The 18,393-nt window shown below is 45.5% G+C and overlaps 2 protein-coding genes across 2 annotated transcripts in view; both read left to right on the top strand.

Moving 5' to 3' along the window:
• The window catches only part of LOC306902981 (complement factor H-related protein 1-like), a gene marked incomplete at its 5' end in the record, with an annotated part of 51,595 nt that overhangs the window by 28,065 nt on the left and 5,137 nt on the right, over positions 1 to 18,393 (top strand). The window lies entirely within an intron of this gene.
• LOC306902844 (complement factor H-related protein 1-like) lies at positions 4,698 to 18,263 on the top strand. The gene is made up of 10 exons (XM_079471712.1): positions 4,698 to 4,926; positions 8,541 to 8,735; positions 8,817 to 8,990; positions 9,081 to 9,257; positions 9,342 to 9,518; positions 10,129 to 10,311; positions 17,299 to 17,475; positions 17,559 to 17,747; positions 17,923 to 17,966; positions 18,079 to 18,263. The coding sequence occupies exons 1-9, from the start codon at positions 4,857 to 4,859 to the stop codon at positions 17,946 to 17,948; spliced, it is 1,368 nt and encodes a 455-aa protein (XP_079327838.1). The 5' UTR covers positions 4,698 to 4,856; the 3' UTR covers positions 17,949 to 17,966; positions 18,079 to 18,263.

Below are 18,393 nucleotides of genomic sequence, written 5' to 3'. Positions count from 1 at the left end.
TCAGACAAGGGTTGCATCTGGTCTTTTAATCCCCCTCATGCATCCCATTGGGGTGGATCATGGGAGAGAATGATAGGGCTGGCAAGGAGGATTCTGGACGCAATGTTCCTCCAGCTGAAAGACAAGCTCACCCACGAAGTGCTGGTTACTTTCATGGCAGAAGTCGCAGCTATCATCAACGCCAGGCCACTTGTTCCAGTGACTATGGACCCTGATGACTCGTTCATACTCACGCCAGCTGCTCTTCTCACACAAAAGCCGAACTATGTGCCTGCTCCTGCCGGTGAGTTTGGAGTTGCAGACCTCTACAAGTCCCAGTGGAGGCAGGTTCAGCAGCTGTCCAACACCTTCTGGGACCGCTGGAGGAAACAATTCCTCCCAACACTGCAGGCCCGCAAGAAATGGCAGTCCACTCAGCCAAACATTCAGCCTGGAAGCGTTGTTCTCCTTAAGAACAGCCAAGCGCCTAGAAATGAATGGCCTCTTGGATTGATTACTCAGGCCTTCTCTAGCAAAGATGGGAAAGTACGCCAGGTTGAGGTAAAGATCATCAAACCAGGCGGGACTAGCCTCTTTCTCAGGCCAGTCAATGAAATTGTTCTCCTTCTACCTCCAGAGGTATAGTAAATGGACTGTGGGGTGACGTGTGTCCACGTCAGACGGGGAGTGTTCTGTTCTTATCATATTACAGTAGAATTTAAATAAGCATTTCAGTATTCTAATGTGTTTTCCGGGAATATGCATTTTGTACGTGTTTATATTCAGGTTACGTTCACTTTAAGATCGCGCTGTTTGGATTGTGCTATCGCGTTATCCGTAGGTCAGAAGTGAACACTCACGCACTTCATGCGCATTTCTGCGTTTTCCTCCTGTGTTTTAAAATCACGGTGCTTCTTATCTGTTTTCTCATGTCTGACGTAGCATCGTCGGTATGTATACTTTGTTTGTGAAATTATTTGGAAGAATTATTTGATATTTCTGCCTATTATTTTAAGTTCGTAAAGTGTAATCTGAGGATGGTTTGGATGCACGTCGGCGATGTATATGCTAGCTCTCACGTGTTCTTTGTTAGCGAGCTGCACGGTAAAAGTGTTATAATGTCTTGAATGTATTTACATGTATTTCTTGTTAGTTTAATAACGAACTTTGACTAGTAATTGTACAATTTGCTATTTTTCACGTAATTCGTCATTGCTCCTTTGTGTGTTACAGTTTCACTATTTTCCTTGTAACTCCAATAAACCTGTGGAACTAAGAATTAATCTTCAGAGTCTTGGTGTTGGGAAAAAGTTTAGCTGGCTGTCAGGATATTAAGCAAACATATCGAGGACGGCACAACGGCCAACGAGCAATTGCATGCCAGTCAGATGGAAACTGGGATAATCCATATCCACAATGTGAAGGAAAAGGTTTATTGAACTTTCAAATGCTTAACACTATGTTTTTATGTGACCTTTTCTGATTTGTAGTTTTGTTTCCAGTCAAATGTAGCCACGTCTTAATACAATACAATAAACAAAATGTTCCTATTGTACAAAACTTGGTTTCACTGGGTTCAAGCACTCTGGGTTTTATCTTGTTTTTTCCCCGTTTATTGGCAGCTTTTTGTTCAAAGCCTCTTCTGACTGTAAACAAATCGTCTCGGTTACGTATGTAACCTCCGTTCCCTGATGGAGGGAACGAGACGTTGTGTCGACAGAATGGGGTTTGACTTGAGAACCTACCTTCTCTGACTGACTTGAACAGGCCAATGAAAATTGGCGAATGAAATTTGCATGCCGGACTCCGCCCCCGGATATCCGGGTATAAAAGGGAGCCGGCGTGCCGCATTCATTCACCTTTTGTGCTGAGGAGCCTGAGGATCTTGCCCCGACTGCTGCAGCGGGCGGCCAGCGTTGTGGCATGAAGGACACAACGTCTCGTTCCCTCCATCAGGGAACGGAGGTTACATACGTAACCGAGACGTTCCCTTTCTGTCGGTCTCTCGACGTTGTGTCGACAGAATGGGGTTCCTCGGAAAACGCCACAGCGCTGTGCCGCGTCACAATTCCTCGCGAAGTTGACTGGCCTGGGCGTGTCAAACGTGGGCGCTAGCATGAATTGCAACCTTCCAGTGGAAGGGAAGGGGTCCAGAGCTTTCCTAAAAGATGGGAGCCCCTTCCACCGGCCGTCACGGACGGCGGCCTAGTTCTCTTAACAGCGAGAAGCCGCCCGGCACCGTAAGGCCACTGGGAAGCGTCATTCCCCCCTGAGGGAACGCGCTACGGAGACCACTTCCTACCGCAGGGATGAGTTTAGTGGAGATCCACACACGGTCTCACCAGATAGGGGAGAGCACGTGGGAACATGCAGACACGAGAGGGTGTCGCGAGCAGGTGAAGTACACCTGGGAGAGGTCATGGGCCATCGATTGAGAGCCATTCATGAGAAGACAACAGACGGAACCGCCCTGTGGGGGGATTACTACGTGTGGAGCACTAGGCCTTGTTTGAGTCACTGCTAGAGCTCAGAAACAGGCCAAGGGAGACAGGGCTGCTCCGCCGAGCAGAAGGGCGCGATCGGGACGCGCCTGTTGCCGGTGTGCCCCGCACTCCAAGGAACTCTGCTCTGTAGCCAGTGCTGTAGCGGTCTCATGTGCATCAACCCGAGGGGGACCACCCCCGCCGAGGATGCCATGTGTCCTATGAGCCTCTGAAAAAGTTTCAGTGGGACCGCTGGCTGCTGCCTGAAGCTCCTCAGGCAGGTCAGCACCGACTGGGCACGCTTGGAAGAAAGACGTGCAGTCATGGAGACAGAGTCGAGTTCCATACCGAGGAAAAGGATGCTCTGCACAGGGGAGAGCTTACTCTTCTCTCGGTTGACCTGCAACCCCAAATGGTCTAGGTGCCGGAGCACCAGGTCCCTGTGTGTACACAACAGATCTCGCGAGTGCGCCAAGATGAGCCAGTCGTCGAGATAGTTGAGTATGCGCACCCCCTGCTCCCTGAGGGGAGTGAGGGCGGCCTCCACGACCTTCGTAAAGACTCGAGGAGACAGGGACAGACCAAATGGGAGGACGCGGTACTGATATGCCTGTCCCTCGAAAGCGAACCGTAGGAACGGCCGGTGACGAGGGAGGATGGACACACGGAAGTACACGTCCTTCAGGTCGATCGCCATGAACCAATCCTGACGCCTGACGGACGTCAGAAAGCGCTTCTGCGTTAGCATCCTGAACGGCAGCTTGTGAAGGTGCTTGTTCAGGGTACGCAGGTCCAAGATGGGGCGCAACCCGCCACTTTTCTTGGGGACAATGAAATACGGGCTGTAAAACCCGGAGTACATCTCGGCCAGAGGGACGAGCTCGATCGCCCCCTTCGCCAGAAGGGTAGCGACCTCGGCCCGAAGCACGGGAGCATCTACTCCCACTGATGTGAAGAGGATGCCCCGAAACTTGGGTGGGCGTTTGGCGAACTGAATCGCATAGCCGAGACGGATCGTTCTCTCTAGCCACCGTGCTGGCCTGGGAAGAGCCAACCAGGCTCCCAGGGACCGAGACAGGGGGACCAAAGGTTCGATCTGGTTCATTGCCCCCGTGGGGGGTGGTTCGATGGCTGGCAGTACGGCTCCCTCGCCGTGGGGGGGGGACCCCGGGGAGGAGAGCGGCTCTGCCGAGGTGCCTGCCGGGCGACATCGCGGCATACCGCACCGTCTGGTGCCACGAGCACAGCGGGACATGCCGCGCTGGAAAATCTCTAAGCCCTGAAAAGGACTCGCTCTTTAGAGAGATGCCTTGGAAGTTGCCGAGACGCCCAGGGGAAGTCACAGGAAAAGGGACAGTCCGCTGCACCACGTCGTAAGACCAGCAACACGTAGATAGTATCTGCAGAGTCGTCAGCATCAGGATGCGAAGGCTCCGAAGAACAAAAGGTGAATGAATGCGGCACGCCGGCTCCCTTTTATCAAAGATTTGATTTCTTTGATCACATTTTATATAGAATACTTAATTTCATCCAAAGTATAATCGGAGATGATAGGTTCTCAAGTCAAACCCCATTCTGTTAGTCTCGACACAACTGGACAACATTTTTATTTAAAGGCAATAATTGTTCAATAAAAATAAAGTGAATATCTAATTCTAATGTTCAGTGAGTCATAAGATGTATTCACAGTTTCATAATTTTATGTGTTAAGGCCTGCAGATTTCTGATGTAACCAAACCATGAAGATGGACAGACACAGCGACAAGAGCACTCAAATGCATTTATAACCACTGTTGCTTTAGTGAACAAGCTTATCTTATAGTTCAATTTAACTTTGAAAATGACCCAGATATTATCAGATACTGTATAAGAGAAAAGTCAAGATCTTTGACCAAAACATGATTTAAATACAGTGTTGTAAGCTATGACTGTGTGTGATGGAGTTTTTGTTGTCTGGTCAGGTGGAAACATTTTGTTAAGATAACATCAAATCACCAAACCACAAACAAGTGACATCAAAATCTGTTCTGTATGCAATGGACATTTTAGGATGAATCACAACAAAACAAGGGATTCTAACTTTGGTGTGTTGTATAAAAAACACCTCATAAATAGACACATTATAAAAAGAGAGAGTACTGAGCATGTGTTACTGAAAGATGTTTGATGTGGGTGGAAGGACATTATGGGGAGGGACAACGCTGTTGAGAGGGTGCAGTATGAGTCAATGTTTTTATTCCCGGAGAAGCAGAGGACCTTGATACTTGTTTTACGTGCACCTAAACACCCATTTGATTTAATTCCATTTGACACATGCTTGCATTTCTCTGAAGATACTGGTTGTCAAACATTTGCTTGACTGAACATTCTTCAAACAGATCACATCTCTGGAAAATGGAAATATATCCGATAATCGTCAGTTTGATTTTAGGTTTAAATACACTTGGATCCTCAAACGCAGCAGGTAAAAAAATGTTTCATTCAATTGGACGATTATAATTGATTCATGAGAGATGAGAAGAATCTGTACACTAAATGCCTTTCAGTAAAAGTATCAGTTGATTGTTTAACTTAAAGCATTTATGAAGCATTTTTTGCTGCCATATAAAAAAGAGATGGACATTTGAACTAAATCATGAAAACACTAAATAAATAAAATTGCGAAACGGTACATCACTGCCCGATTTTTCATATGTGTACAGCTGCAGTAAATGTTATAAATTATGCTAAATGTTCAATACATGCATAAAGAATGATCATTGTCTCATTGGGTTCCCTTTCTGTTGGTCTCTCGACGTTGTGTCGAGACTGACAGAATGGGGTTTGACTTGAGAACCTATCATCTCCGTTTATACTTTTGAGAAGGCCAATGAACTTGGCGAATGGGACAGCGTGACCATTCATTCTCCTTTTTGTTCTTCGGAACCTGCAAGGCTTATGCTGAGTGATCTTAGATTCTTTCTACTGGGTCTATGAAGCAAAGCAGCGGAACTCGTCCAAGCGTTTTGCCACTTCCCCTGTGCGTTTCGGTAGTTGTTTCTAAATGGGAAAATTCTCCTACAGCGAGCACATGTCACCAGGCATGTCTCGCCGCTGTAGTCTTGGGTTCGACCGTCCCCAGCATGCTGAGGTAGCAATCGTGGATATGGTAATGCAGTCATTGCTGGTTGTTTGCGTGGACACAGCCACAATACCGTCTTGGATGGCAACATTGGATGGCGTCTTTCTGACATCAGACGCTGAGGACTCGCAGCTTGAGCCCAGGTCAAGACTGACGCAGAGTTGTTTCAGCTATGCTAGCCCGGCCGCCATGAGCATCGGGTTGCGGTGCACTTTACTGCCTTCCCAGCAGCCCACAGCCGGAGTCTTGGTACCTGGATACGGAACATGGGGAACTGCGTCCCACATAGGGGCCAGTTTCCCGGAAAGGCACGAGGAGCACGAAAATCTGGAGCGCCCTCTTCGGGGTGCTCATGGTAGATGAGCTTGGTCGCCCTGACTTCCCTCAACTCTGGAGCACCTAAGGGCAATGTCGGTAGCCCAGATAGAGCGTGCTGTTATGGGACCTTCCGAAGCTTGTAAGCTCTCGTCATCGCTGAGGTTGGACAATGTACACTTTGGTGGTCTGACGCAACTTGTGCAGATGTGAGATTTCAAGAAAGCCAGCTTTCTAAATGCATCCATCGCGCAGCGTGGGATGTTGGTGACACCGGCAGCAGACAGAGGAACGTCTTCAACCTGCCATGACCAGGCCCCGGTCGGCATTTGCAGCCCTCCAGGTAGTGGCCCGGACGGGGACCACCCAGGGAGACTTGCGCAGCTCCAGTAATATCGTCGCTGTCAAGCCGCACTTGGATGGTCCTGGCCACGTCCCACCTCAATCCTACCCAGGGCCTGTCGACCATTTTGCCCACTTTCTCCCTGGGTGCCCATGACATGCAGCAGCCTCAACTCGATGTTGCGCATCCAACTTTCGCAGCCATCCGCACCCTCCATTCGTCGCTGCATCCGGCGGCAAAGACTTTAGGCAGGTGAGTTAGCAGACCCGCTTGCCACCTGCCCTCACGAGACAGCCATGCTGCCCACAACAGAACATCCCCCCACAGGGGCAATGAAGCAGATCCCCTCGCTAGCTCCTTCATCATGCTATCTAGGTGCACGCCAGCACGTCACGATGAGTAGTGAGGACGATTCGGTTCGTCAGGCACCCCGCCCAAGTTACCTCAGTCAGAGGTGAGAACATTCCCGTGCTTCGGTCCGAGGTTACCAGCCTTCTGGAGAGGGGGGCGATCAATGACGATCGCCAGAGGGGGGGGCAATGCCGGACGAACGCCAGAGCAGAAGGGACCGCAGCATCGCGCTCTTGCATAGATCATTCAAATGGGGACATACCTGACGAAGAGATGGATGAGGAGTTATGAGCATACTTGAGCCACGAGATCTGTTGGCTGCAGGAGCTGGGATTGTGGGACGTCAGACAGCTGAGTCTTCATCCTAGATTCTGGTGGGCTCACTCACACTGCCAGTTGGACTGGGGATGGAAACCTGAGGACAGACTAACAGAGGCCCTATCTGTCTGCAGAACTCTTTTCAGAACTGGGAGGTGAACCGAGGACCCCAATCGGAAATGACGTCGACCGGTAGACCGTGGAGACGTGGTCCACCAACAGCTGAGTTAACTCTTGGGCGAAGGGGATCTTGGGCAAGGGAACAAAATTGACCGCCTTGGAGAAGCGATCCAACACCATAAGGATGATGGTATTATCGCCAGAGGGTGAAAGGCCAGTGACAAAATTCATGGCAATGTGTCACCAAGGGCAGGAGGGGATGGAAAGAGGATGGAGTAGACCAGCCAGTGGTCGATGAGATGGCTAACATTGAGCACACACTGAGCAAGCCAACACATAGCTCTGGCGCACGGAAACCAAGGTTCCTTGAACCCCTGGATGGCCTGCCAGCCTGGACGAATGACACCACTGAAGGACGTCAGGGCACAGTGCAGCGCAGTGCAGTCGGCATGAACACCCTGCATGCCGGACACTCATCCGGCACTTGTACCTCTCAACCACCCTCGGCCACTCATTGCTTGAGACTCCAGGTTACAGCCCCAACCACCACCAAACAATTACTATAGTCCAAGAGAGTCACCCCCACCAGCGCAGTGGCAATGGGACAAATGTTGGGGATAGGCTCATTCCACGGATAGGCTCGATCCACTGGAGAAGTAAGGGGAATAGAGCAGAGGTTGTTACCCCCTCACTGGAGGACTGCTCAACGAGACAAATCTCTCGGTGAGAGACACTAGATTACCAGCCGTAAGACGGCTCGGAAGTCCCGTTGAGATAGCTCCGAAGGAGGGAAGATCCCCATAGTGAGATGAGTGCCGGTGGTGGAGGGTGGTGCAGTCCGGGACGCCAACAGGAACTTTGGAGAAGAGATATTGCTACACAAGACAAGATACTTTTAACTACAAGAACTAAAGCCAAGACGGCAGAGCACAGCGTTCAGAGGTTTACCTTGTGACGGTCCGACAAGACAAGAGAACAAGAGGGTCTTAATAGGGGAACCTAACAAGGCTCAGGCAGCGAGAAATCAAAGATAAGGATGATAATGATGGCCAGAAAGAACTACAGGTGAACAGGGTGAAGTGGTGATGAGAACCTGGTGAGGGAAAAGCCTGACAGGGGGGATGAGTGAGGTAGACACCGGACGTACGGCAAGCTGACAAAAACACTAGTACGTGCCTCCGAAAGAACAACCACAGACAAAGTGACAGGAAGGTGACAGGAAGGTGATGCTTCACTGTTAATAAGAATAAAGGATTCTGAAGAATCCATTGAAATAAAGAAAACAAGGCTTCAAAGTTATAGTTTGCAATAATTGTAAATGTAATTTTATATTATGTTTTTAAAATCTCTATTTGGTCAAATCCTCCTATATTATTATTTTGCTTGTGGCTATATAAATAATATAAAGATCCAACACAAAGTCAACAGTGCCACAGTCAAATATGCCCTAAAACAGTTAAGCAAATAATTCAATTAAGTTTGACCCCTTTATTATGCTCGTTTTATTCAGAAATAACCTGTGAACTCAAGAATGTAAAATATGGAATAGAAAATATTACACCAGAGGGAAAAACTTTCTTTCGAGCTGGAGAGACGGTCCGTATTACCTGCTCTGAAAGATTCTTGCTGTTATTTACAAAAGAAAGCACAAAAACATTTCACTGTCTGAATGATGGGGAATGGGACAGCCGTCCTACTTGTGTGGGTGAGCATACAGAGAAGCTTTTTTTGGACTTATTGCTTAACTCGTTGTATATATAATCTTGAATAACAAATCTTCTTACAGACATTAGATGTGAAATTCCACGTGACGGACGTCTTTTTTATCCAAGTGATTCCTTCTATGGAGAAATGAAATTGGATGTGAAAAGATATTACAGGTGTTTGACTGGATATCGTCAAACGGCAGAGATGGCCACATGTACAAGAGATGGTTGGAAACCAGATCCACTGTGTGCTGGTACTGTATGTCTTTCTATCCATCCACAATCGGTGCTATTTATACATCATATCATTTACATTCTAATACTGTGATGAATTTGTTTTCCAGACATTACCTGTGAAGCACCAAACATCCCAAATGCAAAGATTGTGAGTCGTGAACGCACTAAATACGATGTGTCCTCAAGAATAGAATACAAATGTAATCCAGGATTCGAACCCGAGCAACTTATACAAATCACATGTAATTCTGCAGGCGAATGGATAAACAAACAGGACTGCGTTGGTAAATCATGTTATTATCATTCATCTAAACACCCTCAACATCTGCGTATTGATATCAATGAGACCGTATTTATATACTTCACAGAAAAGGAAGGATCTTGCATTACACCAATTTTGGAAAATGGGTACATAGAGAGAAACCCCCCTACAGAGGACAGTATCTTTTATTCATGCAACACAGGTTATAAAACCTTCTCTGGGAACTGGTGGGGAGTAGCGACGTGCAACAACGGCCGTTGGTCAAATGAGCCGCAATGTATCTGTGAGTGTGTTTTGAATGTTGTGTTCAACACTGAGATCTAAAAGAAAGTAACGCTGGACAATCTGCAGAAATTGTATGTGATTGTAAGTGAACACATCATCACAAAAATCAAGTGAATGCGTCAGCAGTGGACTGGAAATACCAACCTGTCAATTTGAGCATCTTTCGATATATGAACTGTTACAGAGGTAGCACTTCATAACACATTTTGAAGACAAACTTTATGTTGGCTTGACAAAGCCTAGCCCAAAAACTTAGTATAATAATTTTTTAAGTTTTTAAAATGGTTAAACATTCAGCTTTAAAATTGTTTTGTCTGAAAAACAGTTGTAGAATGAAGATAGCACATATTAACTTATTTTACATAAGGTTAACATGGGCACAACCTACACACGATTTTGAAGTGTAATCTTACAGAGGCTGCCTGCGGCTTTTATTGTTGTAACCCACATTTTTCGACAAAATCCTCGTCCAGAGTTTTTACTCAAAGTTCAGCGCAATGTTAAGTCCACCTGAAGTTATTTTCCACCTGCTCTACGAGCATCGTAGGGCAGATCGCACAAAAAAAGTCATAGCATGTCAGAGCCTGTGTGAATCTTGTCTTTTTCAGTGGATGAGGAGGGTTGTGTCAGACCTCCAAAAGTTGAAAACGCAGTCATCATCTCTAAACCTCAAGAATGGTATTCATATGGATCCCATGTAATCTACAGATGTCGAAGACTTTTCACAATAAAGGGGAATAACAGAGTTTCTTGCCACAATACAGGTTGGGATGAAGCACCAAAATGTGAAGGTGAGCTCTCATAAATAGTAATTTGGCTAATCTAGCAGAGAATATTTACAGCACTATAAAAATGTGAGAAGGAGTTTTAGTCCTTTCTCTCAAATAGTGTTTTTAGAGAAAATCTTGAGCGCAGACATTTTACAGTAAAATAAATCGGACAAAATCTTGACAAAAAAATGTCTGCATAACACTTATTTCTGATTTATTGTCAGCTTTTTGTTCAAAGCCTCTTTTGACAGTAAACAATTCCAAACTTATTGATGAAATCCAAGATGAGAGGAAATATTCACATGGAGACACAGAACGCTATGAGTGTGATGATGGCAACCGCATTCTTTAACCAAACTAAAATCGAAGTAAATATGGATGTAAATCCTAAAAATTCACTGTGTGAACGTGACTGTACAAAGGAACGTATCAAATGTAGATATATTATACAATATATAACGGCATTAAACAATATATTTTTGTACATATATATATTTTACTATATATTGTACAAATTTGCAGTTTGTGACGCGTTTAAATGAGAAAAGTCTATACAACAACTTCGAAAGTTTCACATACAGGTGCAATGAACCATATGACAAAATTCCAGAAGGAACTTTGATGTGTAAAGGTGAAAAATGGATTGGAACGATTGACTGCACAAGTGAGTCACATTTACAAATGATACATAACAATACGTCTGAAAACTCATTGAAAATTTCTATTAAAAGCAACATTTTTTGAATTCTGCTAATAAATCATTAGGGCTGGGCAATCTTCCCAAAAAGTTTATAACAGTTTTCATAACAAAGAATCTCGTTCAGGGCAGGGGTAGTAGTCTACGATCACACTCTTATGAAGGAAAATTACAAAACTTGTTAGCAACCGCCATTTTTTAGACACAATCAGGCTTTAAAAGAAATCACAAAACGGTCATAATTGGCATAATTCAATGATTTAAAAAATGTATAACACAAGGGTGCCCTATTTGCTCTGTACACCAGGTGCAACCACTCAATTGTTCTCTTCCTTCGATAAGATAACATGTTCACAGACAACTCAAAAACAGTGAAACAAATTAAACGATGCATGCATTACTTATAAGCAACTTATAGGATTACATTAGGCTTCCATTCAATTCAACTTCATAATATCTAACATATAAAAAAATTATAGTACAGATACTCACAAAATACTGCAGGTTGGTTCAACATCTTGAAATGCTGCAGACTGATCAGCAAATCTCTAACATCTGGGTACCACGAGAACATTTCGAAAGCACACAGAGCTCTGCACTTCTGCTGTGCTCATGAAAGCAAACATAACGTACTCGGTTACTAAAGTAAGCTCGGTTCCCTGAGATAGGGGAACGAGTACTGCGTAGCAGGATGCTATGGGGAAAACCTCTTTTTCTCCGATGACTGAAGCTTTTCAATAGTGCAGTGAAAACTGCACGGCCATTGGTCTGAGAAAAGTAAAACTTTAAACCAATGGCAGCAAAGCTGCACGGACCAATGGCTATGGCACCCGCCAAAATGGGCGGGGCATATGGCTATATAAGCAGACACATCGCTGTAGTGTCCTCAGGTTACTTTGACTGAAGCGACGACCATCTGCAGCTTGTAGCACGGCCAGGAACGCAGTACTCGTTCCCGTATCTCAGGGAACCGAGGTTACGTATGTTACAGAGTACGTTCCCTATCGATACTTACTCGTACTGCGTAGCAGGAGGCTATGGGGAACCAGTATAATCACGCCGTGCTACAAATGGAACAAAAAACACCAGTTAGTCCAGGAGCCTTGGCTCGGGGACAGGGTATGGAACAGGGAATCCCTGCTGAAGGCGGAAAAGGCCAAGCTAATAGGTGGCCTAGTCCGGCTGATTGTCCCAACAGTGTGCTAGGTGCTGGTGTGGTTTGAGAACTGAGGTTCAGCAGCCTAATTTAAGTAGAAAGGACCCGGGCCTGGAGGGCCGGAATGTCCAGACTGTAGAATCTGGTAAATGTGGACAGCGAAGCCTAGCAGGCTGCCGCACAGATATACTCTATGGAGACACCACTAGACCAGGCCCAGGAAGAGGCAATGCCTCTTGTGGAATGGGCTCTAATTTCTGTGGGACATTGAAGGCCCACAGAAGAATATACCAGCGCAATAGCCTCAACTATCCATTTAGACAGTTTATGCTTCAAGACCAGGGATCCTCTGATGCGGTCACCGAAGCACTCAAAAAGCTGATTCGACCGCCTGAAGGGGGCGGAACGCTCAATGTAAATTTTTAACGCTCTGACTGGGCAGAGCAGGTTCAGCTCCAGGTCCCGCTCGGAGGAGGGGAGCACAGAGAGCGTAATTACCTGTGCTCTGAACGGAGTAGAGAGCACGTTAGGTACGTAACCGGGCCTTGGTTTGAGGACAACCGTGGAGTCATTAGGCCCAAATTCAAGACAGGAGGGGCTCACGGAGAGTGCCTGTAGGTCGCCCAAACGCTTCACCGATGTTAGCTTTAAAGAACGGTGGTCCACAGATTGCAGAGGCTCGAAGGAAGAACTCTTCAGAGCCCTCAGGACCGTGGGCAGATCCCATGTGGGAACTGTAAGGGGGCGAGGGGGGTGTAGCCATCTGAAGCCCTTCAAAAAACGAAAGATAAAGTCGTTCTTGCCCACTCCTTTGCCCGCAATGAGGGCATGTGAAGCTGAAATGGCTGCCACATAGACCTTGAGCGTGGAAGGGGAACAGCCTTTATCCAGCAACTCTTGTAAGAAGGACAGAATTAGCGATGTATCACAGGACACTGGGTCTGAGCCACGTGGTATACACCAGCTCGCCGTCGCACAGAGCCCCCCAACCTGTTTTGGAACTCTCGGTTTCAGCCAGTATTGAAGGGGCGCATTCTCTGGAACCCCTTGAGGGGGTGTGAAACCCCTGGTTTGAAGGAGGCCGCGAGCTGCCGAATAGCCAGAGCACGGTCTGGCGAGATTCTGGCCGTCATACAGGTTGAATCGAAAACTGTCCCCAGGAACAACATACATTGACTGGGGGACAGTGCGCTCTTGGCAAGGTTGATCCTGAGCCCCAGGCATTCCAGATGGCTGAGGAGGAGGGATCTTTGGGACCTTAGCTCTTCCTCCGACTGTGCTAGAACAAGCAAGTCGTCGAGGTAGTTCAGAATGCGGATTCCAGCCTGCCTGAGAGGAGATAAAGCCGCAACCATGCATTTCGTGAAAGTTCGGGAGCCAGTGAGAGTCCGAATGGGAGGACCATGCATTGATATGCAACCCCCTCGTAGGCGAATCTCAAGAATCATCTGTGACAGGGGGCTATCTGGATGTGGAAGTACGTGTCTTTCAGATCCAGGGAGAAGAACCAGTCCTCTAGGCGTATTTGTGAGAGGATCTGTTTCAGTGTAATCATTCTGAAACGGCATTTCATAAGGGGGTGGTTCAGATGTCTGATATCGAAGATGGGGAAGTAGCGGCTGTAGAAGCCCGACTCGGTTTGTTCTGGAGGAACTGGTTCTATGGCTCCTTTGTCCAGTAAATTCCTTAATTACGTGCGCAGAACGTGGGAATTTGCGCTCTGCACTCGGGTGGGGATGACCCAGCGTAATCGCGGGGGTCGACTAGCAAACTGGAGTGAATATCATTGATATATTATTTACAGGACCCAATCCGAAGCACCATGGATGGCCCGCCAGGCCTTGGCCCGTGTTGCAAGAGGTTGGGTGCAATAAGGAGGTATGCCGCCCTTTGGGGGCTTGACTCCAGAGGACAGTGGAAGAGGAAGATTGCTCTTTTTTTTGACAATGTTTGTGTTTATTTATTTTTTTGCTAAAACAGCAGTATGATGTGCGGTCATTAGAACAGACCCTGCACTCACACCATGAAACAAAAATTAGTTTTTGCCGGCACCCGGAACTGAACGGGGTGACATAGTCTGTGCTCCTCATCTGCTATAAATGTTACTGTTTCCAAATATATAGAGACTGTATGTGTCCCACGAATAATACTACAAAGTAATTATTTTGACAAAAATAATTCATAAAGTTCGGCATACTTAATATTAGATCACTAAATTCAAAAGCAGTTATTATAAATTAAATGATCACGGACAACAGTTTTGATATACTCTGTCTTACCGAGACCTAGCTCAAACCAAATGATTATTTCGGTCTAAATGGGTGTACCCCACCAAGCTACAGTTATATGCATGAGCCACGTCCGGTTGGTCCGGTTGGTGGTGTCGCTACAATATTTAGAAACATTCTTACTGTAACTCAGAGAAGAGATCATATATAAAAATCATTTGAAGTGCTTGCGTTGAACATAATTATTCCTAACAATTAAAAAAAACATTGCTTTCTTTTACATTGGCTACGGTGTATAGACCCCCTGGTCCCTATACTGATTTTCTGAAAGAGTTTGCGGACTTCCTATTGGACCTATTGGTTAACGTTGATAAAGTACTAATTGTCAGAGATTGTAATATCAACGTACATAGCGCTAACGATGCATTAGCTGTGGCGTTTACAGAACTACTACACTCTTTTAGAGTAATACAACACATTAAAGGACCCATTCATCGATTTAATCATACATTAGACCTGATTATATCTTATGGAGTCGATCTAACCAATATAGATATTATGCCTCAAAGCGACAATGTCACCGATCACTATCTTATAACAGGTACATTGCGCACAGCAGGAATCAGCCCTTTAACTCGTTAATGAAAGGGGAGAACAATTACCCGTTAACTCTGTTAAAAACCATACCAATAAATAAAGAATCGAGTGTCGTCTTCCTTGTGTTCGTCTCCACTGAACGAGATCACGGCAGTGGGCGCTGATCAGGCTGGGAGAAACGAACCGGCGAGATATCTCTCTGTGGAGAAGGCGAGGCACGCTGAGTGGGCGTGAGCTCGCGCTTCCCTGAGCACTTAGTTCCTCTACCCTGCTGCTTCATCCGCACAGAGGTCTGTGGGGGCTGAAGCGGTATGGATTGAGGGGCGGATTCGCTCTCTGAAAAGAAAGCTATCTGCGAGCGCTGAGAGAAGAGACTCCTGCTCTCGCAGTGAGAGCATTCCGTCTCTCTGAGAGCGTCTTCAGCGTCGGAAAGTCCCAAGCATGAGACGCACTCGTCGTGCCCATCAGCAGCGTGTAGGTGACCCCACACGAGTGACAGGGACGACACTGCATTCGCAACAATGGCGCAGGAAATTTGCTCCGAAATTATGCGTTTTTAGTGTTGCCGGTTGGCAGCAGGGAGAAGACCGGCGCTGCCATGTAGCGAAACTGCTAACTAGCCGTTGTGAAGCGAAGCCGCTGAGAAGCGAAAGATCGAGTCGTCGCTGAAAGGAGAAGAGATCCTGAGGACACTACGGCGATGTGTCTGCTTATATAGCCGGATAGCGGCTTCTCGTATCACTGTTATGCTGTTGACACCCAGATCTATATCTCGTTTCACCCAGACGATACCACTGTAGCAGCTAGCATAACAGCCTGCCTAGATGACATCTCAGCTTGGATGAAAGAGCATCACCTGCAGCTGAACCCAGCCAAGACAGAACTACTCGTGTTTCCGGCACGCCCCACGGTCCAACACAATCTCACCATCCAGCTTGGAGTCATATTTGATGAACAGCTGTCCTTCATTGATCACATTGCTAAGACAACGCGATCATGCTGATATGCCTTATTTTCACACCCTACTACACTCCTACACCCCATCAAGAACCCTGAGTTCAGCAAACGAGTGGCGCCTTGTAATGACTTCTTAGAAGGGCACTAAATCCCTTTCCCGCTCATCCTTCACGACTCCTTCCTGGTGAAACATTCTTCCCAATGCGGTCCGGTCAACCACATCTCACAACCTAAAAAAAAATACTGAAAACACACCTCTACGGCTAATACTTGACAGATGAAAAAAAAAACAGGTAGTGGTCTAGTTTTTGTTGAAACTAGTAACTTTGTATTAGCACCTTTTGTACTATTGCTCTTTGTATGACATATAGCTTATTGCTCCCCGAACTCTTCGTAAGTTGCTTTGGATAAAAGCGTCTGCTAAATACCTAAATGTAAATAGCCATAAGCCTTTTGGCGGGTGCCATCGCGATTGGTCCATGCAGCTTCGCTGTTTTATTTTTCTCACACCAATGGCCGTACAGTTTTCACTGCGCTATTGAAAAGCTTCAGTCATCGGAGAAAAGGGAGTTTTCCCCATAGCGTCCTGCTACGCAGTACGAGGGAAGTATCAATAGGGAACTAGCGTCTTGCAAATAGCTTTGTAGTTCGGTTTGTACTTTGTCAAGACACTTACATACCGCCATTTCAACTCCTCTGTTAACCTTGACAGCTGTATGTATGGAATTCATAGTATTTAATATGCGAGAAATACTGCTCACACGGATATGAAAAGTGAAAATCGGCACATCAATACGAACGCGTTGAAGTTTGCTTCAATCTGATCAACGGACACTTTGCTGCATGGTTTTTCTTTAAAACGTTTTACTTGTGATTATAGCGAGGCAACAAGTTCTGTATCATGCGCCACAGAGAGCCGTAACTTCCATAAAAGCATGACGCTCGCTCTTCTAAAGTCCTCGCACTCTGGGTATCTTGAATCTGGCCTGCGGGCGCGAGAGCTTCCCATAGATGCGTTGTTTGACGTTGAATAGTTTCGTGACACATGCGCTGCATGTATTCAAACGTATGTACGATGTTTTTAGCAATCAAATGATGGTGAAGGGTGAGACACCTGTCGAGTCACGTGGTTTTTGAAAAGAGCCACGTGGTTCCCGACCACAGACCTAACCCAACCACCACAACCACCTCTTAACCCCCCATCACCTAATCGTGGGTCTCCAAGATCTCGGTTTGAAACTTGTATCACTGTTTAGTTTATCATATGTATAATCTGCAAACAAAACATCCTAACGGCAAATTAAACAAGTTGTATTTACCATGAACTGTAGTATACTGCTTAATCTTTGTCTTTGATACTGTGATATCATTAGGTAGCATTTGTCCTCCACCACCTCTAATAAAAGATGGAGATTATATCATTGAGGATAAGAAAGATGAGGTCATCACAAAGGTATCATACTCTTGCCAATCTTACTATGTGCTGAAAGAACCGAAAAAACATTACAGCTGTAGGGATGGGATATGGGACACCCCTCCAAAATGTCTGAGTAAGTCATCTAATACCATATTATTGTCAATCCTGTTATGAAGTTTATTCTGATGTCTTTAAATCAGTTTGTCTGTCTCATAGAGCCTTGCAAACTAACACCTATGATTTATATGGAGTACAACCTACAACCTGTCCAAGATAACTACATAAGGCACAGTGATGAAGAGATTCAACTTGATTGTAAAAAGGGATGGAATGCTGGAGGTGTCCGGAGATTAGATTATGTGATGGGGACATGCTCTGATGGGAAGATAACTATTAAAAAGAAATGTGAGTACGTGTTAGTCTGTTTTCACTTCACACATTAATGACAGTGCTGTAGTCACACTGGACATCTGAATGTGTTTCATCAAAGATCAATTCTGCATTTTATTTAAGTGATGTTTTACCATAATAAATGTACCCACAGTACCAACAATAATAGTGTTTTTATCCTTTTCTTAAGGTGATACAAAAGAAATATTTGGATAGACTTGGGTTAACACTGAGGTAATGCAACAATGCAAGTTCACAATGAATTTAAGAGAAATGTAGAAGTAAAACATTTATACCAACCAACCTGTAATGATGTATTTTCTGTTTCATTATATTTTGTATTTAGACCTGAAGATTTCTGATGCAACCAAAGCATTAAGATGGACAGACACATGAGACAGAGACACAGAGACAAGAACACATGAATGCATTTATGTTGCTGCAATCTATATGCTTACCATACAGTTTCATGGTTTCAAATAATCTTTATAAAATTCTCACTTCTGAATAAAGATTCACATTCAAACTGTTGCAGTGAGTTTGGTTTATCATTCAGTAACGTTTTTATTAACACACAAATAATAACTATATTAAAAACTTTAATAATACTATCATTATTTTATTATAATGTACGTTTCTTTAAACAACATGATTCTGTTAC

The sequence above is a fragment of the Barbatula barbatula genome (assembly GCF_947034865.1).
Source record: "Barbatula barbatula genome assembly, chromosome: 13".
In the NCBI taxonomy this organism is placed as follows: Eukaryota; Metazoa; Chordata; class Actinopteri; order Cypriniformes; family Nemacheilidae; genus Barbatula; species Barbatula barbatula.
This window is presented reverse-complemented; position numbering and strand designations above follow the sequence as displayed.